This window comes from Myxine glutinosa, chromosome 6 (genome assembly GCF_964187855.1).
Source record: "Myxine glutinosa chromosome 6, kmMyxGlut1.1, whole genome shotgun sequence".
NCBI classification, from domain to species: domain Eukaryota; kingdom Metazoa; phylum Chordata; class Myxini; order Myxiniformes; family Myxinidae; genus Myxine; species Myxine glutinosa.
In genome coordinates, this window is record NC_136266.1 from 99,043,659 (window position 1) to 99,068,072 (window position 24,414).

A 24,414-nucleotide genomic window follows, 5' to 3' on the forward strand; every position below is an offset into this window, starting at 1 on the left:
TAAAATAATTTTGGCCATAATGCAGGTAACAACTCACCGACTCTATTCTGCTTATAATTCCTCCCGCACTGTCCTTGGCCGGTCATCTAGATACACAAAAAATTTCAGAATGATTGCTTCAAATTTGTGGACAAAAATTGTTAACAAAAATAGACAAAAACAGATACGACAGACCAACATACTTCTCAAAATACTTGTACTTTTAACCTGCGGAAAATTATGGGTAACACAAAGCTTATCAGTCATCCATCACCCTTTGATAACAGAGTCCATTTGAGGAGTGTTTGCTAAATTAGGCAACTTTATTTCATTTTAACTTTGCAATCTACCCAAGGGGTTGTTCCTCCCAAAGTGTAATCCTGTGATATTGCCACTGGTTTCATTAATCCATTCAGGTATCAACTCTATATACTGGAGACTGCATTCACTCCATGTATTGGAGACTGCACTTTTCGGCGTATTCAGTAATCAAGCAATGATATAGCTACCCCACTTTCAAGCATTGCCATATTCATGTTCTCATTATTTTAAAGATGTTTGAATTCTTTCCATGCTATTACATTTAATCAAACTCTGACATGCACATTTTATGGGTACTTTGCTGTCCTTACAAATTTTTTAATGGACTTTCGTGCTATTTGTATCCCAGCATCACTCACAAAGTTCAACAAAACATGTGCAGCTGCGCAGTCACACAACATATATAACCAAGTGTCTATTAGTCATCATCGGGGGTGTAACTGAACTAGTACCCATTTAAATTTGACCTACGAGGTTTACTCTCGGCACTAATTGAGTGGCATCTAACAAGACAGAGCAAAGGAATACTTTAGGTCGTATTTTCCAAAGCGTTTTCCGTTAAGTCACTCAAACAGTGGATTTAACGGGATCGGAATCAAAAAAATGGGGATCTAAGGGGGTCTATCAGGGGTCAAAGTGCATCCAGGTTTGACCCCCCCCCCCCCCCCCCCCCCCCCCCACAAAATAGATATTTGCTTTCTTCTCTGTAACTACACACACAATTTCAATGAAACTTGACCACAACCTTCATCACCTGTGATGTACCAAAATTTGTTCACGCCATTTTTTAAAAATCGGGCCCTGAAAGGGTAGTGGGGGGGGGGGGGGGGGAGTGGGGAGGGTTGTCCCTTAAAATAGGCGTTTGCTTTTTTCTCAGATTATACACACCTGGTGTGATTTATCCCTGGTGTTGGGCTAGCGGCTAGGGTGCCAGCTTAGGATCCAAGGATCCTGGGTTCGAATCCCGGTCGATCGCTGAATTAACGCCAGGGGGGTTGACTCAGCCTGTCATCCTTCCGAGGTCGGCAAATTGAGTACCAGTACACTGGTAATTCCCTGTTTATCGTAAAAAGGTGACAAACAGGGTTGGCAGCAGGAAGGGCATCCGGCCGTAAAACATTGCTTCAAAAAGGGGACCAAAAAACAACAACAACCACGGTCCCCGAAAAGGCCAACCCCCGCTTTGCGGGGAAAAATGGCCTCTAAACGGTGGTTTTTATACACACCAATTCTGATGAAACTTGACCACAACCTTAATCACCCGTATTGTACCAAAGTTTATTCACAGCATTTAAAAAAAATTGGGCCGTGAGGGGTATATGGGGGTTGCCCCCCAAAATAGGTATTTCTCTTTTCTCTGAAACTACATACACAATTTCAATGAAACTTCACCACAACCTTCATCACCCATGATGTACCAATGCTTGTTCAGGGCATTAGAAAAATTGGGGTCTAAGGAGGTATGCAGGTTGGGAGGGGGGGGGGGGTGCGGTATGGGTTGCCCCCCAAAATAGGTATTTTTTTGTTTGTTTAAAGTCGTATGATTCTACATGCTGCCCTGTCTTCTAGAAACCATTCAAATTGGTCTAAAATACTTTGTCAGTGTAGTATACTGTTTATTCTACCAGGTGAGAGCCAGGGGTATGTATTGCCCCTGTTTCTTTTTCCTTTAGCAACCAATATTTCAGGATATAAACATAGACAAGACTATAACGCCACTCAGTAGAGAGCATACTCCCACCGTGGGTGGCCGCTGCTGAGCCCTATCTTCCAATGGTAAAAAATCCTTCAAAAATTCCTGGATCCGGAATAATATCCTGAGATTCACCAAAAACTAATCAATTCTTCCTTATCCCAAGGGCAATCATCCCACCAACTTTCATCCAAATCCATTCAGAACTTTTCCAGATATCTTGTTCACGAACATACGAACACACACACACACACACACACACACAGACGGACACGATCGAATGCATTACTCCTTCGCGGGAGCAAAAACGGGGGAGGGGGGGCATCAAAATAATGAATGCATGTAAATAGTGGAATTTTAAACCTCTCTCATCCCTCCCTCTGACAAATCCCAAATTTATTTAATCTACAGTCATGTGAAAAAGTAAGTACACCCCATGTAAAGTTTTGACTTTTTCAACATATTTCAACATACAGCTATTTGATCTTCATTTCAACAATATTGATAGATAAAGGTGACATAATATAACAAATATCATGAAATAGTTACATTTTGTAGTCCATTGTATAATTTAAATAAACATAAATGCAAATTTCGCATGTGGAAAAAGTAAGTACACTCTTGGTTCTAATAGGTGGTATTGCCCCTTTGGCAGAACAACCTCAAGTAGGCATTTCTTATAACTGTCTACCAGTCTCTAACATCGACTGGGAGAAATTTTTGCCCACTCCTCCATGCAGAATTCTTTCAATTGTGCAATGTTTGAGGGGTTTCTTGCATGCACAGCTCGTTTCAAATCCCCCCACAACATCTCGATGGGATTTAGATCCGGGCTTTGACTTGGACATTTCTTTCTTTTCATCCATTCCTTGGTGGATTTACTGGTATTTTTAGGGTCATTGTCATGTTGCAAGGTCCACCTTCGGTTGAGCTTCACCTTTCCGACAGATGGCCTCACATTATCCTCAAGCACCCTTTGGTACAATGAAGAATTCATAGTGGATTCTATGATGGTGAGCTGCCCCGGCCCTGATGCAGCAAAGCTGCCCCGAACCATAATATTTCCACCACCATGCTTTACAGTTGGTATCAGGTTCTTGTGGTCAAATGCTGTCTTTGGTTTTCACCAAACATGTCTTCTGGTACTGTGGCCAAATAGCTCTACCTTTGACTCATCTGTCCAGAGCACATTGTTCCAGAAGTGCTGGTCTTTGCCTCGGTGTTCATTGGCAAACTTTAGTCTTGCCCTGATGTTCTTTCTGGACAACAAAGGTTTCCTCCTGGCACACCTCCCATGTAGATCAAATTTGTGCAGCCTCTTTCTAATGGTGGACTCGTGCACTTTGACATCAACAGTGGCAAGAGCAATCTGTAGGTCCCGTGATGACATTCTGGGGTTCTTTGAGACTTCTTTCAGCATATTGTGGTCTGCTCTCGGGCTGAACTTGCTGGGGGCTGGGGCCTGAACAAGTTGGCAGTTGTTTGGAATCTTCCCACTTGTCGATGATCTTCCGGACAGTCGAATGATTGATTTCAAATTGTTTGGAGATCTTTTGAAATGCCTTCCCAGACTCGTAGGCATGTATAACCTTCTTTCTGAAGGCATCAGAGAGCTCTTTTGATCTGGGCATGGTGACGCCACACACTTCAACAACAAAGAGCAAACCAAACGAAATGCCTGAGGTTTCAATAAGACAGGTTCCTCCCAGATCCTCTCTGACGATGTTCTAATCATTTGCAGCTGAGCTGGTGCACCTGATTCTAATTTTAGGTATTTGAAGTAGTGATACATGTAGGGGTGTACTTACTTTTTCCACATGTGAAATATGCATTTATGTTTATTTAAATTATACAATGGACTGCAAAATGTGAATGTTTCATGATATTTGTTATATTATATCACCTTTATCTAACAATATTGTTGAAATGAAGATCAAATAGCTGTATGTTGAAATATGTTGAAAAAGTCAAAATTTTACATGGGGTGTACTTACTTTTTCACGTGACTGTATCTATATCCAACTGGTCGGTGGGTGTCATCGTAGCTTATGTTTCTTTCAGAGAGAAAGCACATGTGATGCACCAAGTAAGCAGGCATGGTACTGTCCAGAGCAAAGCTAATTATGGCTGGCTGTTCTTCTCCCCTCCCTCACTCTGCTTTACCACCTGTATGTACTCAAGAGCAAGAACATTTGCAGAATCCACTCCCTCTATAAACTACTCATAATTACTGGATGGTTCAATATACAGAGGCCACAAAAAATTGCTCTTTAACACGGAATGGTTCAATATTTACAACTTCCATGAACACTCGACGATCTTTCCACACAGCTTAGTCCAACTACAATATTTTAACTTTTCACCTTTTTACTCCACTCGAGTTCTCTAATAAACATCACGCCTTAATAAAGGTTTGTCTTTTACAGTACATGTGATCCTGAAAAGTTTGACGAATATGGAAACAAATTGAATTAAATAAAATTTTCTCACAATAATTAATGGAATGGGGGTTGGGGATTCATAACGTGGAGGATGCATTCAAATGTCACTTCACGTATTACATATCATAGGCTTTTTACCTATGATATTAACTTTTTCTTTGGTCATTGACAATTTTATTCAAATACCAATGTGCATAAATAAAACAATTACAACACATGTATTAATAAACATAAACCTCTTCTGGATCCATTCAAACTTGGTGGTACCTCTTCTTCTTCCTCCTTCTCGATAAACATCGGCAATTTGTTATAGATGGTGCGTACCATCGTCGGAGGCAAACTTAACAAGCGTTACGCCTAGGTCGCCCGTCGGTGAAGTGATGAGTTGACAAAGTGGAAGACCCAAGGCGGCGATCTTGGATTTTGACGTGGCGACCCAATTTTCAATAGCGTTCTTCCTTATGCGTAGATACACCCACACACCAGATTAGAAGTTCGTACTTCACTTATTTTTTCAAGATATTCCGCTCACAAGGCTCAGACATAAATGGTGGTGGCCATCTTGGATTTTGACGTGGTGACCCAATTTTCAATACCGTTCTTCCTTATGCCTAGATACACCCACACACCAGATTAGAAGTTGGTACTTCGCTTATTTTTTCAAGATATTCCGCTCACAAGGCTCAGACATAAATGGTGGTGGCCATCTTGGATTTTGACGTGGGTTGCACCCACACCAAATTAGAATTCGGTCCTTCGCTTACGCACGGACGGACGCACGCACGGACAGACACACACACGGACGGGAAAACCATAGTCCCCCTTTCGCTCTGCGGTGCGACGGGGAACAATAACCTCGCAACATCAATGGCACGTTCACCAGCATTCATTCAACAAATAACATCTAATTTCACTTCTAAGATAACACTGTTATGCTTCCTCTTAGCCACTCGACAGAACAGTACATTTATTTATGAGCGACGCAAAGTAGTTATTTCGTAATTTTGCAATTCCCTGATTTGGTACTTCAGCGATGTATTGTGGTGTCTTTATCAGTCTTGTAATTTCTGAAAATGCTCGAAAATAAAAGGTGTGGCTTTTAAAACGATACGAGTGCGAGTTCAGGCGATGCAAATCGGGTCGTGGTATTAATAACCTGACGATTGTGAAACGATGTGAATTGGGGAGATGTAAATTGGGGTATTACTGTCTAATAAACAATATTTCCCACATTGAATCATGAATATAAAATTGTTGACGTCGCACTGAACCCATACACCACTTAACAATCGCTCCTTAAGAATTTGTGACATTCTCCTTTAACTATAAATGACAAATTCCCCTCATTTTCCTGCGTTATTCTCACCCTTTTTACTTCACGCCCAAACCCCAACGTTCCTTCCCTCCCCCATGCCTCCTCCCTTTTCCCTCCTCCCTCTTCTCTCTGGCTCCATATGTGATGTAGGCATGACCCCATACAATTAATATGGAATTGTAAAAAGATTATCATAAGACCTAGTTTGACAAGATTTGTGATTTGTTTCTCATCAGGAGTTGGCTGCTTAAACTGTCGTTTTGCACTTGTAAATTGTTTATTATTATTCCCAGAGCCCTTAACCCTGGAATACTTTTGTGATTGCAGATGACATTTCTCCAAAATTTAGATCCATTGGTGATTTAAGGATATGAGGAATTTCCTTGTCTCATCTCGGTGTGTAGCCATTTAACTGTTCTTTGTGAATACCTCTTGCTGCTCTTTACCTCGGGCAGACATTGATTTGGGATTGCAAGTTGAGGCACGTGTGAACAGCGAGTGGCACACAGGCCGTGTGAAGTCCGTGGACAACAAAACCTTGGAGGGACTGATGTGGAAGATAAAGTTTGACTACACCCCACTTGGAACGCCTAAAGACTTGTGGTACGTTGTTTACAAGTGACAGTGAATGTGTGCAAACAAAATTGTGCTTACAGCATTGTCAGGAAGACCATTGGGATTCTGGAAACGTGTGAAGGAGAGTCAGATGAAGGCTTTACTTTGAATAGGTTTTTTTTCTCCCACCTTATCCAGAAGTGAAACTCAGCACAACTGTTTCGTCCTATTCTGTGTAGTTTTCATCTAGTTCCACAGGTGTTTATGGGCAAATTTCCTGTTGCCATTAGAATGTACGTTGTACGTTGTTGTGTTTTTGGCTCAAACTTCTTAAAAGGGGAATAACCTTTTTGGCTTGAACGAATTTTCATACAAATGTCACCTGGTCCTCTTCTACTCTAATAGGTTAACCTGCTCATGTACTTTTGAGAATCAACATCTCTCTGGCTATTGTCAGAGAGATGCCGTAGCCCCATCGAGTCTGGCAGTTCACTCAAGCTGACCGATGGGGACTGCAAAGTTCCTTCTCATGTCAAGATTGGTCCTTAATTTCCACCATTCCTGATATTAATACTGCCTCAGAATTCTTCCATACAAACTTAGTGCATTCAGAAAGTATTCAGACCCCTTCACTTTTTTCACATTTTGTTATGTTGCAGCCATATGGTGAAATCGTTTAAATTCATTTTTTCCCTCATCAATCTACACTCAATACCCCATAATGAAAAAGGGAAAACTGGATTTTAGAAAGTTTTGCAAATTTATTAAAAATAAAAAACTGAAATATCACATTGACATAACTATTCATACATACCCTTTGCTGTGACACTTGAAATTTAGCTCAGGTGTCTCCCATTTCTCTTCATCATCTTTGAGATGTTTATACACCTTGATTGGAGTCCACCTGTGGTAAATTCAATTGATTGGACATGATTTGGAAAGGCACACACCTGTCTATATAAGGTCTCACAGCTGACAATGCATATCAGAGCAAAAACCAAGACATGAGGTCGAAGGAACTGCCCGCAGAGCTCAGAGACAGGATTGTGTCGAGGCACAGATTTGGGGAAGCCTACAAAAAAAATTCTGCTGCATTGAAGGTTCCCAAGAGCACAGTGGCCTCCATAATTCTTAAATGGAAGAAGTTTGGAACAACAAGGACTCTTCCTAGAGCTGGCCGCCCGGCCAAACTGAGCAATCGGGGGAGAAGGGCCTTGGTAAGAGAGGTGACCAAGAACACAATGGTCACTCTGGCTGAGCTCCAGAGATCCTGTGTGGAGATGGGAGAAACTTCCAGAAGGACAACCATCACTGCAACACTCCACCGATCTGGGCTTTATGGCAGAGTGGCCAGACAGAAGCTTCTCCTCAGTGAAAGACACATGAAAGCCCGCTTGGAGTTTGAAAAAAGCACCTAAAGGACTCTCAGACTGAGAAACAAGATTCTGTGGGCTTTCATGTGTTTCATGTGTTTCAAAAGTTTTTTCTTCAATGAATACAATTATTGCTCATATTTTAAAAATATCAAAATTTTATCCCATAATATGAGTGAACATGAATAGGAGAGACATTATGATTTATTGTATGCATATTTAAAATAATTATAAGGTCATTTTGAATTTCAAAATGGCCGCCATTTGAAATGAGTTGTTTATTTATTTAAATATTCTTCTAAATCCATTGAAATAGAGTATTTTTTTCTTATTTCTAAGAAACTTTGGGATGCTACTTCTAACAGACAATAATATATTAAATCAATTGGCCCTTTTGAGTATCCTTAACAAATAATTAGCTATAGAGGGCAGCATCTGGGTTACCTGCTGCCTCTACTACATCCATAAGCACATGGCATTGGACAGAGGTTTCTGCTGTATTGTCATGCAAAGTGATCACAGCATATATTGTTACTAAGGTAAGTTTAAGTTACAGTACTTGTTTTTAATTGTGCTTACATGTCCAGAAAGCTTTGAAAATATATCAGCAAAAAGTTTAAAGAAAGGCTTTTATAAGAAGCTAATTAATTAATGTGGAAAGCTTATCACCCATAGGCCTATATCATCCATTATAACCATTGGCAAAGTTGTAACAATAGACTGAAATATATAAACATAAAATGTGTACATATTTTCCCTCAATAGTATTCTAAACAAATTGTATTTTTATAAAACACGGCAACAACGCCAACTCGGTGACATTTCCCTTAAAGCATCAACACGTGAAAGGCGACTAGCAGGTAACAAGGCTGTGGCCTATCACATAACAGACTCAACATCAATTAACACCAGTATGCGGAATCTCCTTGCACATGTGAAGACCAAGGATGAGTTGACGGCTTATTTAGCAGGGAGGATTCTGCGGCACACTGCTTTGAACAGAAAGCGTGTTGTAGTTGCATGGCGTGACAGAGCAGAAAGTTCACATCGGAGCGTTGACGTATTAAGTAGTTCCCAAGAAGAGGTAGATACCAAGCTCATGCTACATGCTGTTGATGCCACCAACAACGGTGCTACCTCATTGAGAATCTATTCTCCTGATATGGATGTCTTGGTTCTGGCTATTAGGTGCTATCCAAATCTTGCAGCAGACACTAGTATGGTAACTGGTACAGGAAACATCCAGAGAGTAATCAAACTTGGACCAATATATAAAACTTTGAGGCCATCAAAAGCAGCAGCACTTCCTGGATTCCATGCATTGTCCGGGGCAGATATTACTGGAAAGTTTGCAGGCAAAGGCAAGATAACATGCTGGAAGGTTTTAGATCATTTGGATGACAACCATGAATGGCTTTGACCCTCTACCCCACCTGTGAAGTTTCATGCTGGTATTTCAATCGTTTTGACAAGAGAGCTAAAAATGTGCATTTGCAAGCCCCATAGATAGTGGGGCAGATTTGTGAAATGATTGTGGGTTTTGTGGTAAAAGCACCAAAATTGGCATATATGATGTTAAGGATCTACTAATTGATTTTAGATATAGTACCAAGCAGGATTTTTTCCGAGAAGCCCATAAAGTGGAAAAATCCAAAATGGCCGCCGGCCGATTCGAAATATCTGTTAATTGTCATATCTTTATGAATAGTCAACGCAGAAACCTGAATGAAGTGTCTTTTTGTATGTTTCTGTACATGACGAATCCAATGGAACCATTATTTGCTTTGAAAAATGCATATAAATCAATATAATGGTCAATTTCAGGTTGAAATTCAAGATCGCCACCATTCGATTTGTCGATATCTAGCAAATGTCATATTATACACAGTAATTCATATCACACCATGGATGAAGTATGTTGTAGATTTATTCACATATGTCAGACAAAATGGCACCACTAATTAAGAAAAGCTGAATTCATAGTGACCAATGGCAATGCCAAGTTCTATGATATCGACCAGATACATAAACAGTCGACTTTACTTTATCATTTATACTACGAGTTGCAAATTCTAAATCATATTAAGATGGAGGAAAAAATACCACACAAACTAAGTGACGTATTATATAGATCTACACATTTGTATCCAATGCATATATAGTATATATTATATACTCTATGCATTATACATTAAATAACACTTCCCATACCATACATCATTACATTGTTGCCGATTACTTTGAACAACACCATGAAATTTGCACTTTTCAAGTTTCTGCTGGTTCATTTATAGAATATTTACCCAGCGTCGAGCCTTAAACATATTCACACTTCTGTGTTGATTATGACATGTTGGACATTGGGTTTAGATATTAAGTAGTACTTAATAAGTACACTCTGGCTGAAACATTTCCCTCATTGCGAAAATGTGTATGGTTTTTCTCGAGTGTGGATGTTTGTGTTACATTGAAACAACTATTAGTTGCTCTCATTGTGGTCACAATTACCACTGCAACGACAGAGTGATGTACATTTAAGAGCAGCTCTAACACACTTGCATAGTCCCCTACAACCTTTCTGGCACCCACACCTGAGCAACTCGGAACAAGATGCCACTGCCTCTGGTAATACCGTCCATAATGGTTGCCAACCCTGTGTGGCACTCTTCTGCCAACCACATGTCTCTGGTGATGGAAGTACTGGACAACGGACAAGTGCCTGTCCCCACACATGTCCACCTTGGTATACTGCCCGTTTTGTGTGCTGTAACAGTGCTCCTCTGGTGGGTGGTATGGTGTCGATGGACCTCGCTTTTGTAGTGAAGATGTGTTTCCTAGCTGAATCGACGTTAGATTCTGTGCATGTGCGGTCGTACAACAGGACGACATACTTCTCGAGCACAGACATGCAATCATTGAGCGACGTCGGGTCCGTTAGCAAGGTAGAGAATACTGGTGTCACTTCAGTGAAGGACTTCCATGTGTCGAACGCAGTCTTTTTCCCCCGACCAGCGAATGACGACACCGTATCACAACCAGTGAAGGCGTGAAACATAGGAAGTGCACGTGCCTTCTCACTACCAAGCTCAGTGGCGATATCGTGGGCAGGAATGTACCTCAGGTGCTTTCCAGTGCCAAAAGCAACCCAAATTTCAGTGTTTTCAAGGCGTGCCACAGTAGACACTGCCAGGACGAGCACGTCTGTATCCACAGTACGCAACATGATTCGGCGATACCCTCTCCTTGCTGCATCAACTGTATGAAGGAGCATCCGTGTGTCTGCCTCCTCATGCGTACATGGTGCTAGAGATGAGATGTCCTGGTGAACTCTCGTGCAGAGCACATTCTGACCGCATGTTGTATACACATCCTTTTCCGCAGAAAGATGTTCTACAACCTAAATTGGCAAAGAAAAGAAGCCAGATTAAATTTCATGTTATTGATATTGTGTAGTTTACAATCGATTCTACATGTATATGGTTTTTTTTAAAGCCAGTGAAATACTGAAAGCTTACCTGGTGTGCCAAGAAGTCGAATAGTTCTGTCTTGTTGTCTGCCAATCTCAAGAACTCTTGCCAATTTCCTGGGATCATGTTGGATGGTGCAACACGCCGCCGAACACCTTTTCCTCGATTCTCTCTCGCAGTGGTCTTCAGACTCTCTTCCAGGTACACATCCCAAATTATGTCAATTCTCATCACGTTGCGCAGCTGTGCTTTGACATAAGGCAGAAATACCTGTGTAGCATATTCTTGGAACGTTTTGATGCCAATGGGCCTGAGCATGTTGATGATTGCAGCACCATCCAATATGATGACATCAACTAATGGAGCATCCCCACATGATGTGCAGCACCTTTCCAGACATTCAACAAGATCAGACTTCGACCCAAACCTTAGTTTTCCCAGCTGCGACAATGACGGAGGGTAGGCATGATTCTCATGCTGGAAGAAATTGTCCAAGTCTCCGTCACGGGTTTGACAGGCAATGTACAGTCTGGTCAGTGTATAGCTGTAAAAGGTCCGTCAATTTGAAGACTGGTGCAATGGCCTTGTTGCCGAGTTTCGTGTCCTCTATGTATCCCATAAGTTCCACTAATGCTATACCATGAGATGTTAGGTCGATATTCTCCTTTACACCATCCTCTGTCTTCCTGCTGCTGGCATTGTATAATTTGACAAGGCAATTTGAGTGGTACTTCGCTTCCTGGGCCACAAGGTCACGAGGACTGATTTTCGCAATCAACCTTTGATCCTGTATTTTTAGTGCACATTGCCTAACCCTATGTGTTAGTTTTGGTGTCATCGCTTCATGCAGAGGTGCCATCTCCATTCCAGATTCATCACAGAAGAAGCATTTTGAATCTTCTGGAGAATCTCTGTGTTCAGCCTGCCTTAACATGTATGGTATTTCTCCAGGGGTATTGGTACATGCAGTTGGAAGTGAAGCTAGTTCAACTCTGGCGAGACGACTGGCACAGCACTTCAAGCAGCATGATGCATGCCATTGGGCATGATTGCGTGCCAGTGTGTGTCCAATACCGTCTCCTTCATAAAGCCTACTCATGTCGATAGGTAATGGCTGGCTGTCCAAATTGAGAAAACTGTTCAAGTTATCACCGAGAGTATAATATCCAGCACCGACGTCGGGACGTTTTGATTTGGCTGGACAGTTCAATGGTTTGTCTGAACGTTCCTGGCATAAAGCACAAAGACTCCAGTCAATAGGTTCATTTGTGGCCGCAGGTGATCTTAATGTCTCTCTATGAACAAGCTTGCACTTCTTGCATGTCGACATGATTTCAGTCACTTCTGTTCAGTCACCTACAACGAAAAAAACATTAATATTATAACGACAATAACCTATTTCGTTTTCCCACACCTAATTACTACAAGATCCTGCAAGGCACGATGGACAATCTAAGCCAAACGATGATGCAATGAGGTGAGGGTATCATTGTATTCCTCCTGTTTGGAAAGACATATTCATACGATATACATATTTTGGGGAAGATATGACACTCGGTATGGGTGCCGCATGACACAAATCACAACCATGTTATTGTTTTTTTTATTGACTAGGGCATGCCCGTACTATATATATATCTAAAATTATATCCCCCCCCTCTATTTACATGAAATGGTTTGGTCCATTCGCAAAGCCAAAGCGAACGGCTTGCGAGTACGGTGACAATCCCCCCCCTCTATTTACATGAAATGGTTTGGTCCAAAGCGAACGGCTTGCGAGTACGGTGACAATCCCCCCCCCTCTATTTACATGAAATGGTTTGGTCCAAAGCGAACGGCTTGCGAGTACGGTGACAATCCCGCCCCTCTATTTACATGAAATGGTTTGGTCCAAAGCGAACGGCTTGCGGAGTTTGGTAAAGAAATCGCCATAGCTCGGTAACTACTTCTCCGATTAATATGAAACCTTGAAAAGGCACATCCTCGGGTCCCCAGCAATATACCTGGCAAGTTTCAAGTATATCGGACCGGTAGTTGTCGAGAAACAGCGGTCGCATACACACAGACACACACACACACACAGAGATTACTGGAATTATAGATAGATGGTGCGACTGTGGCTGAAATATGTATACTGTCTAATTTATAAAATACACTTCATCCATGGTGTGATATGAATTACTGTGTATAATATGACATTTGCTAGATATCGACAAATCGAATGGTGGCTGTCGTGAAAATCAAGCTCAGACACGACTTGACCTCTGGGTAGGTTTTAATATCATTTAGATCTGCAGTACATCCTGTAAGAATACATGCATGCAACAGGCATTAAATCAGAGCATTTCATGAGCAGCAATGGTAGTTTCAATATAACAATGGTTAGCGCAGCGCATTGTCAGCGCAGCATTTGGGGCGTACATACCATTCAAACTACTGGATAATGTCACAGTGAGTTCCGCTGAAGTGTCCGCACGCCCCGGTTGTCCCGGGTCTTATAGACGGCCCCTTCCGTAGCGAGCACCCCTGGGTTCACCTTGGTATAATTTCACTACAGTGGCGATCTTGAATTTCAACCTGAAATTGACCATTATATTGATTTATATGCATTTTTCAAAGCAAATAATGGTTCCATTGGATTCGTCATGTACAGAAACATACAAAAAGACACTTCATTCAGGTTTCTGCATTGACTATTCATAAAGATATGACAATTAACAGATATTTCGAATCGGCCGGCGGCCATTTTGGATTTTTCCACTTTATGGGCTTCTCGGAAAAAATCCTGCTTGGTACTATATCTAAAATCAATTAGTAGATCCTTAACATCATATATGCCAATTTTGGTGCTTTTACCACAAAACCCACAATCCTTATGGATATTTACACAAATCTGCCCCACTAAGAATACTGTGGTTCAACTAATTGGTTGACCCTGGTGTTGGCTTAGCAGTTAGGGTGCCAGCTTGGGATCCAAGGATCCTGGGTTCGAATCCCGGTCGATCGCTGAATTAACGCCAGGGGGGTTGACTCAGCCTGTCATCCTTCCGAGGTCGGCAAATTGAGTACCAGCTTGCTGGGATGAATGATCCCGGTGTGTACCCCGGTTTAGAATAAGTACACCGTATCCCTGCGCATCGTAAGAGGCGACCAAGGGTTGGCGTCAGGAAGGGCATCCAGCCATAAAAACATTGCCTCAAAAAGGGAACCATGATTGTCATGGGGCCCGCAAGGCTAACCCCCGCTCTAGCGGGGAAAATGGCCTTAAAACGATCATTCATTCATTCATTCAACTAATTGGTTGACCAATAGTAAGCAAGTTTTGGCGTACAAAATCCAAACGAAACATCTGCAGCCCTACAATTTCACAGGGTCAATGAGAAGAATAGCAGCTTTCTTGTCATATCAAAATTTATACCACGTCCGGTTAAATCTGGGGGTCAATGTTAGGATGAAGCTGTTGATCGGACCATGGCCCTTAAATTTTAATGCAATTTATAACTTTTTGGCGGCCATTTTGAATTTCAGGATGGGTGATATCGTATGTAATTTGAACAAAATATTACCGTATTTTCCGGTGTATCAACCGCACCCGTGTATCAACCGCACCCCCGATTTTCGATTTCAAAAAAAATCATATTTTCGAGGGGAAAAAAAAGTAAGGAAAATTTAAAAAAGAGAAGAGAATAAATAAATAAAATGGAAAGCGAAAATGATGAAAGGAAAGAGAAACTGAAGACAGAGAAAGAGTGAAAATACATGAAATGAGTTGAAAGAGAATTTTTAAAACATTATAATTATTCTTTCTTGCCAATGTGGGGCCCTGAAAAGGGCCGTTGGGTTTTGGCTCTTGCCAATGTGGGGCCCTGAAATGGGCCGTTGGGTTTAGTCTCTAAAATCCGAAGAAGTCCTCGTCATCCGTTTCTTCAGTCCAATCCGAGTCGGGTAGGCGAGATCCTCGTCATCGTTATCCTCTTCTCCATCGTCGGAAAAGGGCCGTTGGGTTTAGGCTCTAAAATCCGAAGAAGTCCTCGTCATCTGTTTCTTCAGTTGTTTCTCAAATTTCTTAAATTTCTCAAATTTGTGTTGGCTGCAGACATGGCCACGGATCACAGGATGGAACCCGATGAATGAAGAAATAAAATCATTTTGAGGAGAAAGGAGTCTTTATTTCATATTTTTCCATGTCAACAAAACTCAATGGAAAGTAGGAAAAAAATATAAAAAATAAAAATAAAAACCTCCCTCCCTACCCGAACTTTTGAGAAAAAAGGACGCTCAACAACTTTTTATTTTTATGTGGCCTTACCGCGACGTTGGTTGGACAATAGGTACGTCATAATGTCCCATGCAAAACATCCTGTTTACCATGTTGACGCTTTTGTTTTGTGACTTAATCCTGTCTTTATTTAGCGCACACTATTCACTATGTGACCTGTCATTCAAAGAGGACTAGTGAAAGTACACATTTTCACAAACATGCATAGAAAAATCAAATATTACAAACTTCAAACTTTCTTGTATTTTGACTGGCAGCAGTAATCGGCATTGAACCTACCTTAGTAACGTAATTGACGATCATTCATCATTGTATCCCCGCAACCCCAAAGTAATATAAAGATTACGTCCTGTTGATATGATAGTTTTTCAATGCACAAATTTTTCTGTTACTGTGTATCAACCGCATCCCCTTTTTTAAGGTTTTCCCGTCGGTAAAAAACCGCGGTTGATACACCGGAAAATACGGTACTTGCATTGATTTTGAAGTGTTAACAACAATGAAAACCTATCATTTTGTTTTCAAAATTGAGGTAAAATACTTTCATTGAAACTAACCAAGCGAAAAATAGTGGCAAAACATCGGCCATTTTGAAATCCAAGATGGCTGCTGTCTGCCACACTTCCAAAAATGGCAGCATGCATTTTCATGTACTTCGGTACCTAGATAATGAATTAAAACAGGTGGCACCTTCTCATCATGAAAATCCTACAGGTGTCCACTTGCCCCCCCCCCCCCCCCCCCCCCCCACTATTTCTCTTATGTACAGATTTATACCATCTTGTGTGCAGTTATCATACCCATCCTCTCGCCCCTGGTACACAGTCATGTGGTGAGGCCATTGCCTTCAAACAACTTTCCTTCTCTTCGTGGAAGGCAAATCCGACCGAAAGCAACCTCGGATTATTCCACAAAGCCTGACCACCAGTGTGTGTCCACCCTCAGGAGAGCCACTAAACAACATCTGGCCAACAATGTTATGTCGAGCCTGAACTCAAAGACCTGGTGGTGTCTTGTCAAGTCTCTGTGGTGTATGCTCCCTCTCCATCCCTTCTCTCACTTCAAATTGTGCCATAGATGACTGCTCATGAGTCCAAATGCTTCGATTCTGTGTTTGCTTCCAAATCTTGTATACCCAACCCCTCACTTGCTGTATATAGGTTACAGGATGATCAAGATATGGGTGAGCATTATCTGGAATCTTATGGGCATCAACTGGGGATGAAGTGCACACACTCTTTGCACTGCTAGCCTTTCTCTTGTGTACTCTGCAGCGGAATACTATTCTGTTTGGGCAGAGAGCAGCCACACAAAACACTTGGACACTATCCTGAAAACACTTACACAGATAATCAGTGATACCCTGAAATCAACACCAATAGAGTAGCTCCCAGCCCTGTCTAACGTCTCACAATCCACCTGATGTGCGATGGAAGGCAAGAATGCTGAAAGAGTTTGACCAGATCAAAGCCAAGCCAGAGCTTACAATCCATGAAGACCTGTAGAATCTACCAAATATCCGACTCTAATCAATCAGACCTTCCTTGGGCTCTGCAAATGTTTTGAGTGATGCGGGTTTGACACAAAGGACAAGTGGTGCAATCTCTGGACAGACAACATTGCTAACAAAGAAATGGTGAGTGATCCGACAGAAAAGCCTGCAGGTTTCAACCTCCCCCGGAAACCGTGGTCTGCGCTCAACAGGGATCCGTACTCTCCATCTAAGGACTTCACCCCACCTCCACAAATGGAATTTCAAAGACAGAACCGCATGTGACTATGGCCACCTAGATCAGACTATTTATCATATTGTGAATGAGTGTGACCTCCAGAAATTTGATGATTTCCAACAAATCCCACACCCTCACCTTGTTTCTCCAAAAGGAGTCTGGCAAACCCTCCCATCTACTTCTTAAATAAACCACTTTGAGAGGTTAAATCACTTAAACGTTGGGGCCTCACCATCAGCCATAATATTTCTTGAGCAGACCTTATTTACAAGATGGCCTCCAAAGCCAGCCACCGAGTGGACATCCTCTGTCATGCAAGATTTTACTTGGTCAATTTGAACTTTTGACAACCTACAAGGCCTTCATTCGTAGCTTGATGGAGTACTGCTCTTCCCTCTGGACTAACACCCCTGCCTCACACCTTCCCATTATTGATGCTGTGGAAAGCAAGACCAAGGCCCACCAAAGCAAGACCAAAAAAAAACCAAAACATCGGGATCTCCCATACTGTGTCGAAGTATATCTTACTTTTGCATCGCAGGCAGGTTGGTGGCCTCTGTATTCTACCACCTCCGTTTTGGTCTTGCACCATCTGCTCTCTTGTTTCTGTCTCTTATTTCAAAAGCAATAATTTATAATAAACACTCAACCAATCCTTAACCCCTAAGTTGTCTCATGGCGTGTGGGACCCACAGTGCATTCAGAAAGTATTCAGACCCCTTCACTTTTTTCACATTTTGTTATGTTGCAGCCTTATGCTGAAATCGTTTAAATTCATTTTTCCCTCATCAATCTACACTCAATACCCCTTAATGACAAAAAGAAAACAGGAGTTTAGAAAGTTTTGCAAATTTATTAAAAAGAAAAAACTGAAATATCACATTGACATAAGTATTGAGACCCTTAACTCAGTACTTAGTTAAAGCACCTTTGGCAGCGATTACAGCCACGAGTCTTCTTGGGTATGACGCGACAAGCTTTGCACACCTGGATTTGGGGATTTTCTGCCATTCTTCTCTGCAGATACCTTCCCAAGTGAAATTAAGTTTATAAGCTATTTGACTTCATTTATATTCGTTATTTGACTTCATTCCACTAAAGGTGGTGGAAGAGGAAATGCGGGCAAAGGGGTTAACAAGGGGAGATGCAGAAAATAGGGCAAAATGGAGAAGATTGTCATGGGGCCCGCAAGGCTAACCCCCACTCCAGCAGGGAAAATTACCTTAAAATGCCTGTTGTTGTTTGTTGTTGACTTCATTTATATGGTGTAGTTGGAATGCAGGCCTGATGGGGGTGAATGGCCTCCGACTGCATCAAAGTTCCTTGTGTATCAAGTGTTTTGTTTCCTTACCAACCCTCTCCCTTTCCCACACGTATTACGTAGGGTAGCGAAAGATTCTGACATTGTGCGGATGATGCGACCCGCATCTCCATCCAGCGAGCAGAGTTCTGAAAGATCGACCCCGCCGCAGATCACAGCACCACCATCTGTTGAAGACGACGACAATAACACGGGGGAGTCACTGCTTCTTACAAACTTGCGGTTAGTGGAGCCCCATGTATATTGGCCAGTGTTCATATAGCCAACAACATTCGCTCCCTTTCTTTTGTGTCGACATCATGTGTGAGTTCCAGTTTAATTGTACCTTTTTCAATCGGGAAAGAAATGGCAAAAATGAATTTCAACTTGTTTAATCTTGTTATATCACACAAATACAATGTCATTGTAAAGAGATGGGTGATGGGGAAGATTTGGAGGGGAGGGGTAAGGGGGTAGATTTGGAGGGGAGGGGTGATGGGGAAGTTTTGAAGGGGAGGGGTGATAGGGAAGTTTTGGAGGGAAGGGGTGATGGGGAAGTTTTGAAGGGAATGGGTGATGGGGAAGATTTGGAGAGGAGGGGCAGGGGTGGAGATTTGAAAGGGATGGGTGATGGGGAAGATTTGGAGGGGAGGGGTGAGATTGGATTTTGAAAAGTGTACGATTAATGGGAAACGAACATTTATTGCAAAATGAGTTTCTTGAAACCTTCGAGTCAAAAATACGTTTGAGGACGCTGAAGGATAGGTGGAGTGCTGGAGAGTTTAGGGAATGTATGAAAGAGGCACTGTAAGAGATGGAATTTTTTTTGGAATGAATAGATTTGGTGAGCAAGTCGAAAGCATCCTTTTATAGAAGAAGAAGAAAAAGGTGTTATAGTATACGACAGAATACAGTTCTTCAGGGGACAGTTTAAACATTTTTAACAACGTGATCACGAACAAGGTGGTCGAAGAACAAACGAACAAATAAGAACGAACAAACAGATAAGAACAGAGAAGGAAATAATTTTTTGTTGTTGTTGTTTTTTGAGTTGAGATTTTAAACAAGGAAGTATGGGGTGAAAATACCGGGAAAAACAGAGACCGAAAGTAATTGCAGCGCAATCGAATTGATCGTGCGAAGTCCTTCCTTGGCACACCTGAGCTCCTCACCACATACAAGGCTTTCATCCGCAGCTCAATGGAATACTGTTCCCCCCTCTGGGCTGGTGCTCCTGCCTCACACCTTGCTCGGCTTCACGCTGTTGAAGCCAAAGCTTTCAGAATCATTGGAATCTCCTGCGATGTAGTCAATGCCGAGGGCCTTTCACTCACTCACCGCAGGCAGGTTGGTGGTCTTTCTGTCTTCTACCGACTCCTCTCCGGCCTTGCTCCCCCAGCTCTCTCTGTGCTCTGTCCCCCCAATATTCCTTCAGGTCGCACAAGATCTGCCTGCAACCCTCTTATGGTTAAACTGCCAAAGTCTAGGCTCTCTGCTCACCTTCACTCTTTCATTCCCCTTTTCTCCCGCCTCTGGAACAAACTCCCCCACTCCCTTCAATCCCACTCCTCCCTCCAGGTCTTTAAAACAGCTGTTCACCACCATCTCTTATCGTCCCCCATCGAAAACCTTGATCTTTTCTACCCCCGGTAATTCACCCCAGAGTCCTTGCAGTGTTCATATGTTTTAATCCTCTCCCACCTCCCCCCAAGTCCTCCCGATGTCCCTGCTCTCAAATGTTGTGTTTGTGTCCTTCCCCCTCTTCCCCCTCTCTTTTGTGTCCTTCCCCCTCTCTCCCCATCTTGTCCGCCGCTCCCCTTGTTTTTTGTGTTTTGTGTGTCGGTTTGTCTTTTTGTGTGATTAATGTTAGCTCTTTCACGAGCCTCGATCTTGTATACAAAAAAAAAAAAAAAAAAAAAACCAAAAAAAAACCGCTGTGACAAAAACAAAGCCTCAGGCCAAGGTCGGACACGGTAGCCTACTACACTAGGCTTCAGAATACGCGACACGAACTAACCGACGATTCTGTACACAGGTATGAAAAACCAACACCGATAATCCTATTAAAGACACACCAATAGGTACACACACGGAAAGAAAGATACAGTTTCGACAAAAACACAATTGTGAAAAATTACTTAACTTCGAAAGCGTGAGCACGTGGACAGCTTTTTCAAAGCTGTCCACGCGTGTACTATTACTGTTATTATGGTTGCATTCACTATTATTGTTATCGCTGAAGTGAATTGGAAATAACTGTTTTCAAAAGGTAAAAAAAAGTTAGTGTTTTAAAAGAAACCGGAAACCGGATCAGGAACCGGAGGAAGAAGGGGAGGAAAAGTAGAGGCGGAGCGAGTGAGGTCGGAGAAGGGGCCGAGCTGTTTGGAGGTCTGGAGCAAACGCTGGTGAACGGGGATCACTAGCGAACTTTGGGGTTTCCTGGGAAAGGGATTCCTGCGACAGAGTTGTTATCGCTGTGACAGATAAACCTGCGTGACAGGTTTTGCGGTTGATTCCGAAGAGAATCATTGTAGTGCCGTTACGTCTCGAGAACGGACCGTTGGCCATTTTGCCTCGCGCTTGATTTCGCATCGCCCCAGGCTTTCCACCTCGCTTCAACCATTTCAACGCATCCAGCGTCCAGCCGTTAACCTGGTGTGTGTGTCACGTGGATTTTGAGTGGGAATTTGCGGTTCCCCGATTGGGAGCCGTTGAACGTCCATACCCGAAGGTGTGATTTCCCAGCCGCTTCTTGAGGACACATTTGCCTATCTTTGGCAATGTGACTGTCAACCGAGCGGGATTCTGGTTTCGATACAACATCGTTCTGACGATCACTCGAGCGTGGATCGACTTTGGTTTGAAGCTGGGACAGAGACATTGGGAATGTTACTTTCGCTCACTTGGAGCACAGTGAGTTATATTGTACGAAACTGATGGTACCATCATAGGAATGATATATTGGTTGTACAATTGATTAATATTGTTATTGTACTGTTATTCCTCCGCTTCCGGTCCGCTCGAGCAAGGAGGCTTGCTTCGATCTCTCCACAGCATCGAAGTCCTTTCCAAGGGTGTGGTGCTGACCGGGCCGCCGTGGTGTTCGCATTACAGCCTGACCGAATATCGTCGCTTCGTGGCTGCTTTCCGCCGCCCAAATCCAGCGCGGCTTGGGCGATTCTGCCCCTATTTGGAGAACACCCAGCGAGGCCTTCATCGGGCCGAGCGAGCAAGGCTTCCGCTGCCAAAATCCAGCGCGACTTGGGCGATTTTGCCCCTGTTTGGAGAACACCCAGCGAGGCCTTCATCGGGGCCAAGCGAGCAAGGGCGTGTCGGGACCTGGTTCGCGCCATTGACCGAGTGGTTCGCACTAGAGTCCCTGTATAAAGAGAGTTGCGCCATGCGCTGACCCGAGATTTCTGGTCACGTGATTTCGTGGCGCCATTTTGTGTCTAACTTCACCGTGCGTGAACGTCAGCTTGGTACGGGAAGGTTGTTTATTGCCAAACAAAATGACTGGTTGTTCTGCTTTTGGTTGTTCAAACCAATCTGGGAAATATAAGATGTATAGATTTCCAAGTGATAAAGTCAGAAGACAAATTTGGGAAGCGAAAGTCAGACGAAAGAGCTGGAAAGCGATCGACTCCTCGAGACTCTGCCAGGTAGGCTCACGCCACTTGATGATCGATGTTCAAAAGCAATTCTATCTGCTCGGTTTTTTTTTGGTTGTCTGTCCGTTGAAAACCCTTTTTAAGGGAAGTGATTTGTGTTTGTTTATAATCTTCAAGGAGCTGACCAAAAATGCATTTCCGTGGGAAGAACCCTGCTCAATTTTTTTCGGGTAGTCCTAGCGGACCGCATATTGTCATTGATTGATGAAATGTCCCGGTACAGTGACATTGCCTGGTCTGCGGTTGGGTAGTCTGCGGGCAATGTCACTGTACTTTTTCAGAGGGAATTAATTTTGATTTTATAGGGGTGGGAAACCCATGGTCCATTTTGTTTTCAGTTGTCTGTCCGTCCATTCAAAACTTATTCCGAGGCAAGTTATTTTTTTGGTTTAAAATCTTTAGCCTAATCGGCAATCATAAAAGCAATTTTAGGGGGGGACCTGCTCAATTTTTTTGCGGGTTGTGCAATCATCCATACGTCCAAAATTTGACGAGTTATTGTTTGCTTTGTACAGTGCTCATGCGTCTTGTGGCATATTTGCTCAAATATTTCCCACCCCGGGATTTATGGCCAAATTGTAGTGATGGAAGATTTTGCACATTGGACAATCCCTATATATTTAACCTGGTGACAGCTATCGTTCCCAAAACATACAATATGAGAGTAGTGAACAGAGTAGTGATGAGTCTCACTTGTGAGGAGTGAACGGAGTAGTGATGAGTCTCACTTGTGAGGAGTGAACGTAGTGGGATGAAGTGTTGGTCTGGTCAGAGTGTTGTATTACGGGCAGAGTTTTGTTACGGTCTGAATGTATGAATCATGTTCTGTACTGAATGTATGAACCAAGTTTTGTACTGAATGTTTACTGTGTTGTGTGTTGGCCTCATCGTGTTCCTGGTGAAATTAAACAAGTTATGGTGAATACGACGTCTTATCTGTGCTTTTCCATATCTGTTCGACTAGACGAACCGTGCACACTGCAGGTATTTTTAAAAGTTTTTTCTCTGTTTAATTACGGCTTGGCGCAGTCGAAAATTAAGTGTTAATGAAGTCGCCAGCTATGAAACATATTAATCGATCAGGCAATATCCATCAGAGTTCTGGGCATGGGTGTAGTAATAAATGAACGTTTCAATCTTACTAGATGCCGATGACGTTTTCCTTATGTCAGAGACAGAAGCTGACTTGCAGCTTGTTAAATCATTACAATGGAAATTGAATATAAATGTCGATAAAACTAAAGTTGTACACTATAGAAATATGGCAATACCACGTACAGAATTTGTTTTAAGTGTGTTAGACTATATGTCGGCTGGAAGTCCTACACCGGAATTGCTCTCGGCACCCTTTAAAAAATATTGGATATGCCCACACTCCTTTCTAAAAGTTATTAAAATTCAGAGAACGACAGCATTGGTTTGTCTTACTTATAATGTTAGCTCTTATATGCAGTGTTGGCTTGTAATATGCATTGCCATACCACTTTTAATATCACCACACAGCTCTTTTTCACGGCAATAGCTGAGTTTTTGACAAAACAAATATCACCTGTATGTAATAATAAGACTAAATATGTGTAGTAAAATTTTTTTTAGCAGGTTTAGAATATATCACCCCATATCGCGAATGTACATGTATATCTAATCTGACACACTTAGACACAAAATGGCGTCCAAATTTGAGTTGACACAACTCTCTATATACAGGGACTCTAGTTCGCACCAACCAGAGCTGTTTTTCGGATGACGTGCTGATGTCCTTGGTGTTACGGGTTCGGCCCTAATGATTGTTGTTATGATTATTGTTGTTGGTTCGAAGTATTCTAGATATTATGCTTATTGTGACTTAAGGGAAAGGGTTGTTGTGGTTAAAAGATTTTAAAACGCTCATGGTAAAATGTGGCCGGAAATCCGGATCGAGACCGGAAGAGGTGGAGCGGGAGAGAAAGAGGTGGGAGGACATCGAAAAGAGACGTGGTGGTTGAAGCTCCGGGCCGAGCGTTCGACGTACAGTGCGAGGGAACTTTGCGTCCTTGAATGGAAGTTTGGTCGATAAGAAATATCGCCGGAGTGCGTGGAGCCTGTGTCGTCGGGTATTCTCATTGAGGTTCCGGAGGATCCAGGCCTTGAGAATCCAGGTTGGAGCGAAAGCCGTCCGCCATCTTGGCCACGCGAGCACCCTGCAGTGAACAGGCTTTCGTCGTGTCGGCTGGGCATTATTCCCTGGTGGATTGCCGGGAACGGCTGTGCCAGAAAGGGGCACGTGAGAATTATACGGAGGCTCGCGGGT

General features: G+C 42.6%; 2 protein-coding genes across 4 annotated transcripts in view; one reads left to right on the top strand and one right to left on the bottom strand.

The window, feature by feature from the left end:
* The window catches only part of MORC2 (MORC family CW-type zinc finger 2), a 277,672-nt gene that overhangs the window by 203,423 nt on the left and 49,835 nt on the right, over positions 1-24,414 (top strand). For all 3 annotated transcript variants that reach the window (XM_068120516.2, XM_068120518.2, XM_068120517.2), the window contains exons 23-24: positions 6,205-6,352; positions 18,538-18,696. In XM_068120516.2, the coding sequence (XP_067976617.2) occupies positions 6,205-6,352; positions 18,538-18,696 (307 nt within the window). The remainder of the gene's footprint in view (positions 1-6,204; positions 6,353-18,537; positions 18,697-24,414) is intronic.
* LOC137429092 (uncharacterized) lies at positions 10,157-11,659 on the bottom strand. The gene is made up of 2 exons (XM_068119110.2): positions 11,193-11,659; positions 10,157-11,074 (listed from the first exon to the last, which is right to left on the bottom strand). Exons 1-2 carry the CDS (start codon positions 11,460-11,462, stop codon positions 10,157-10,159), a joined length of 1,188 nt encoding a protein of 395 aa, XP_067975211.2. The 5' UTR covers positions 11,463-11,659.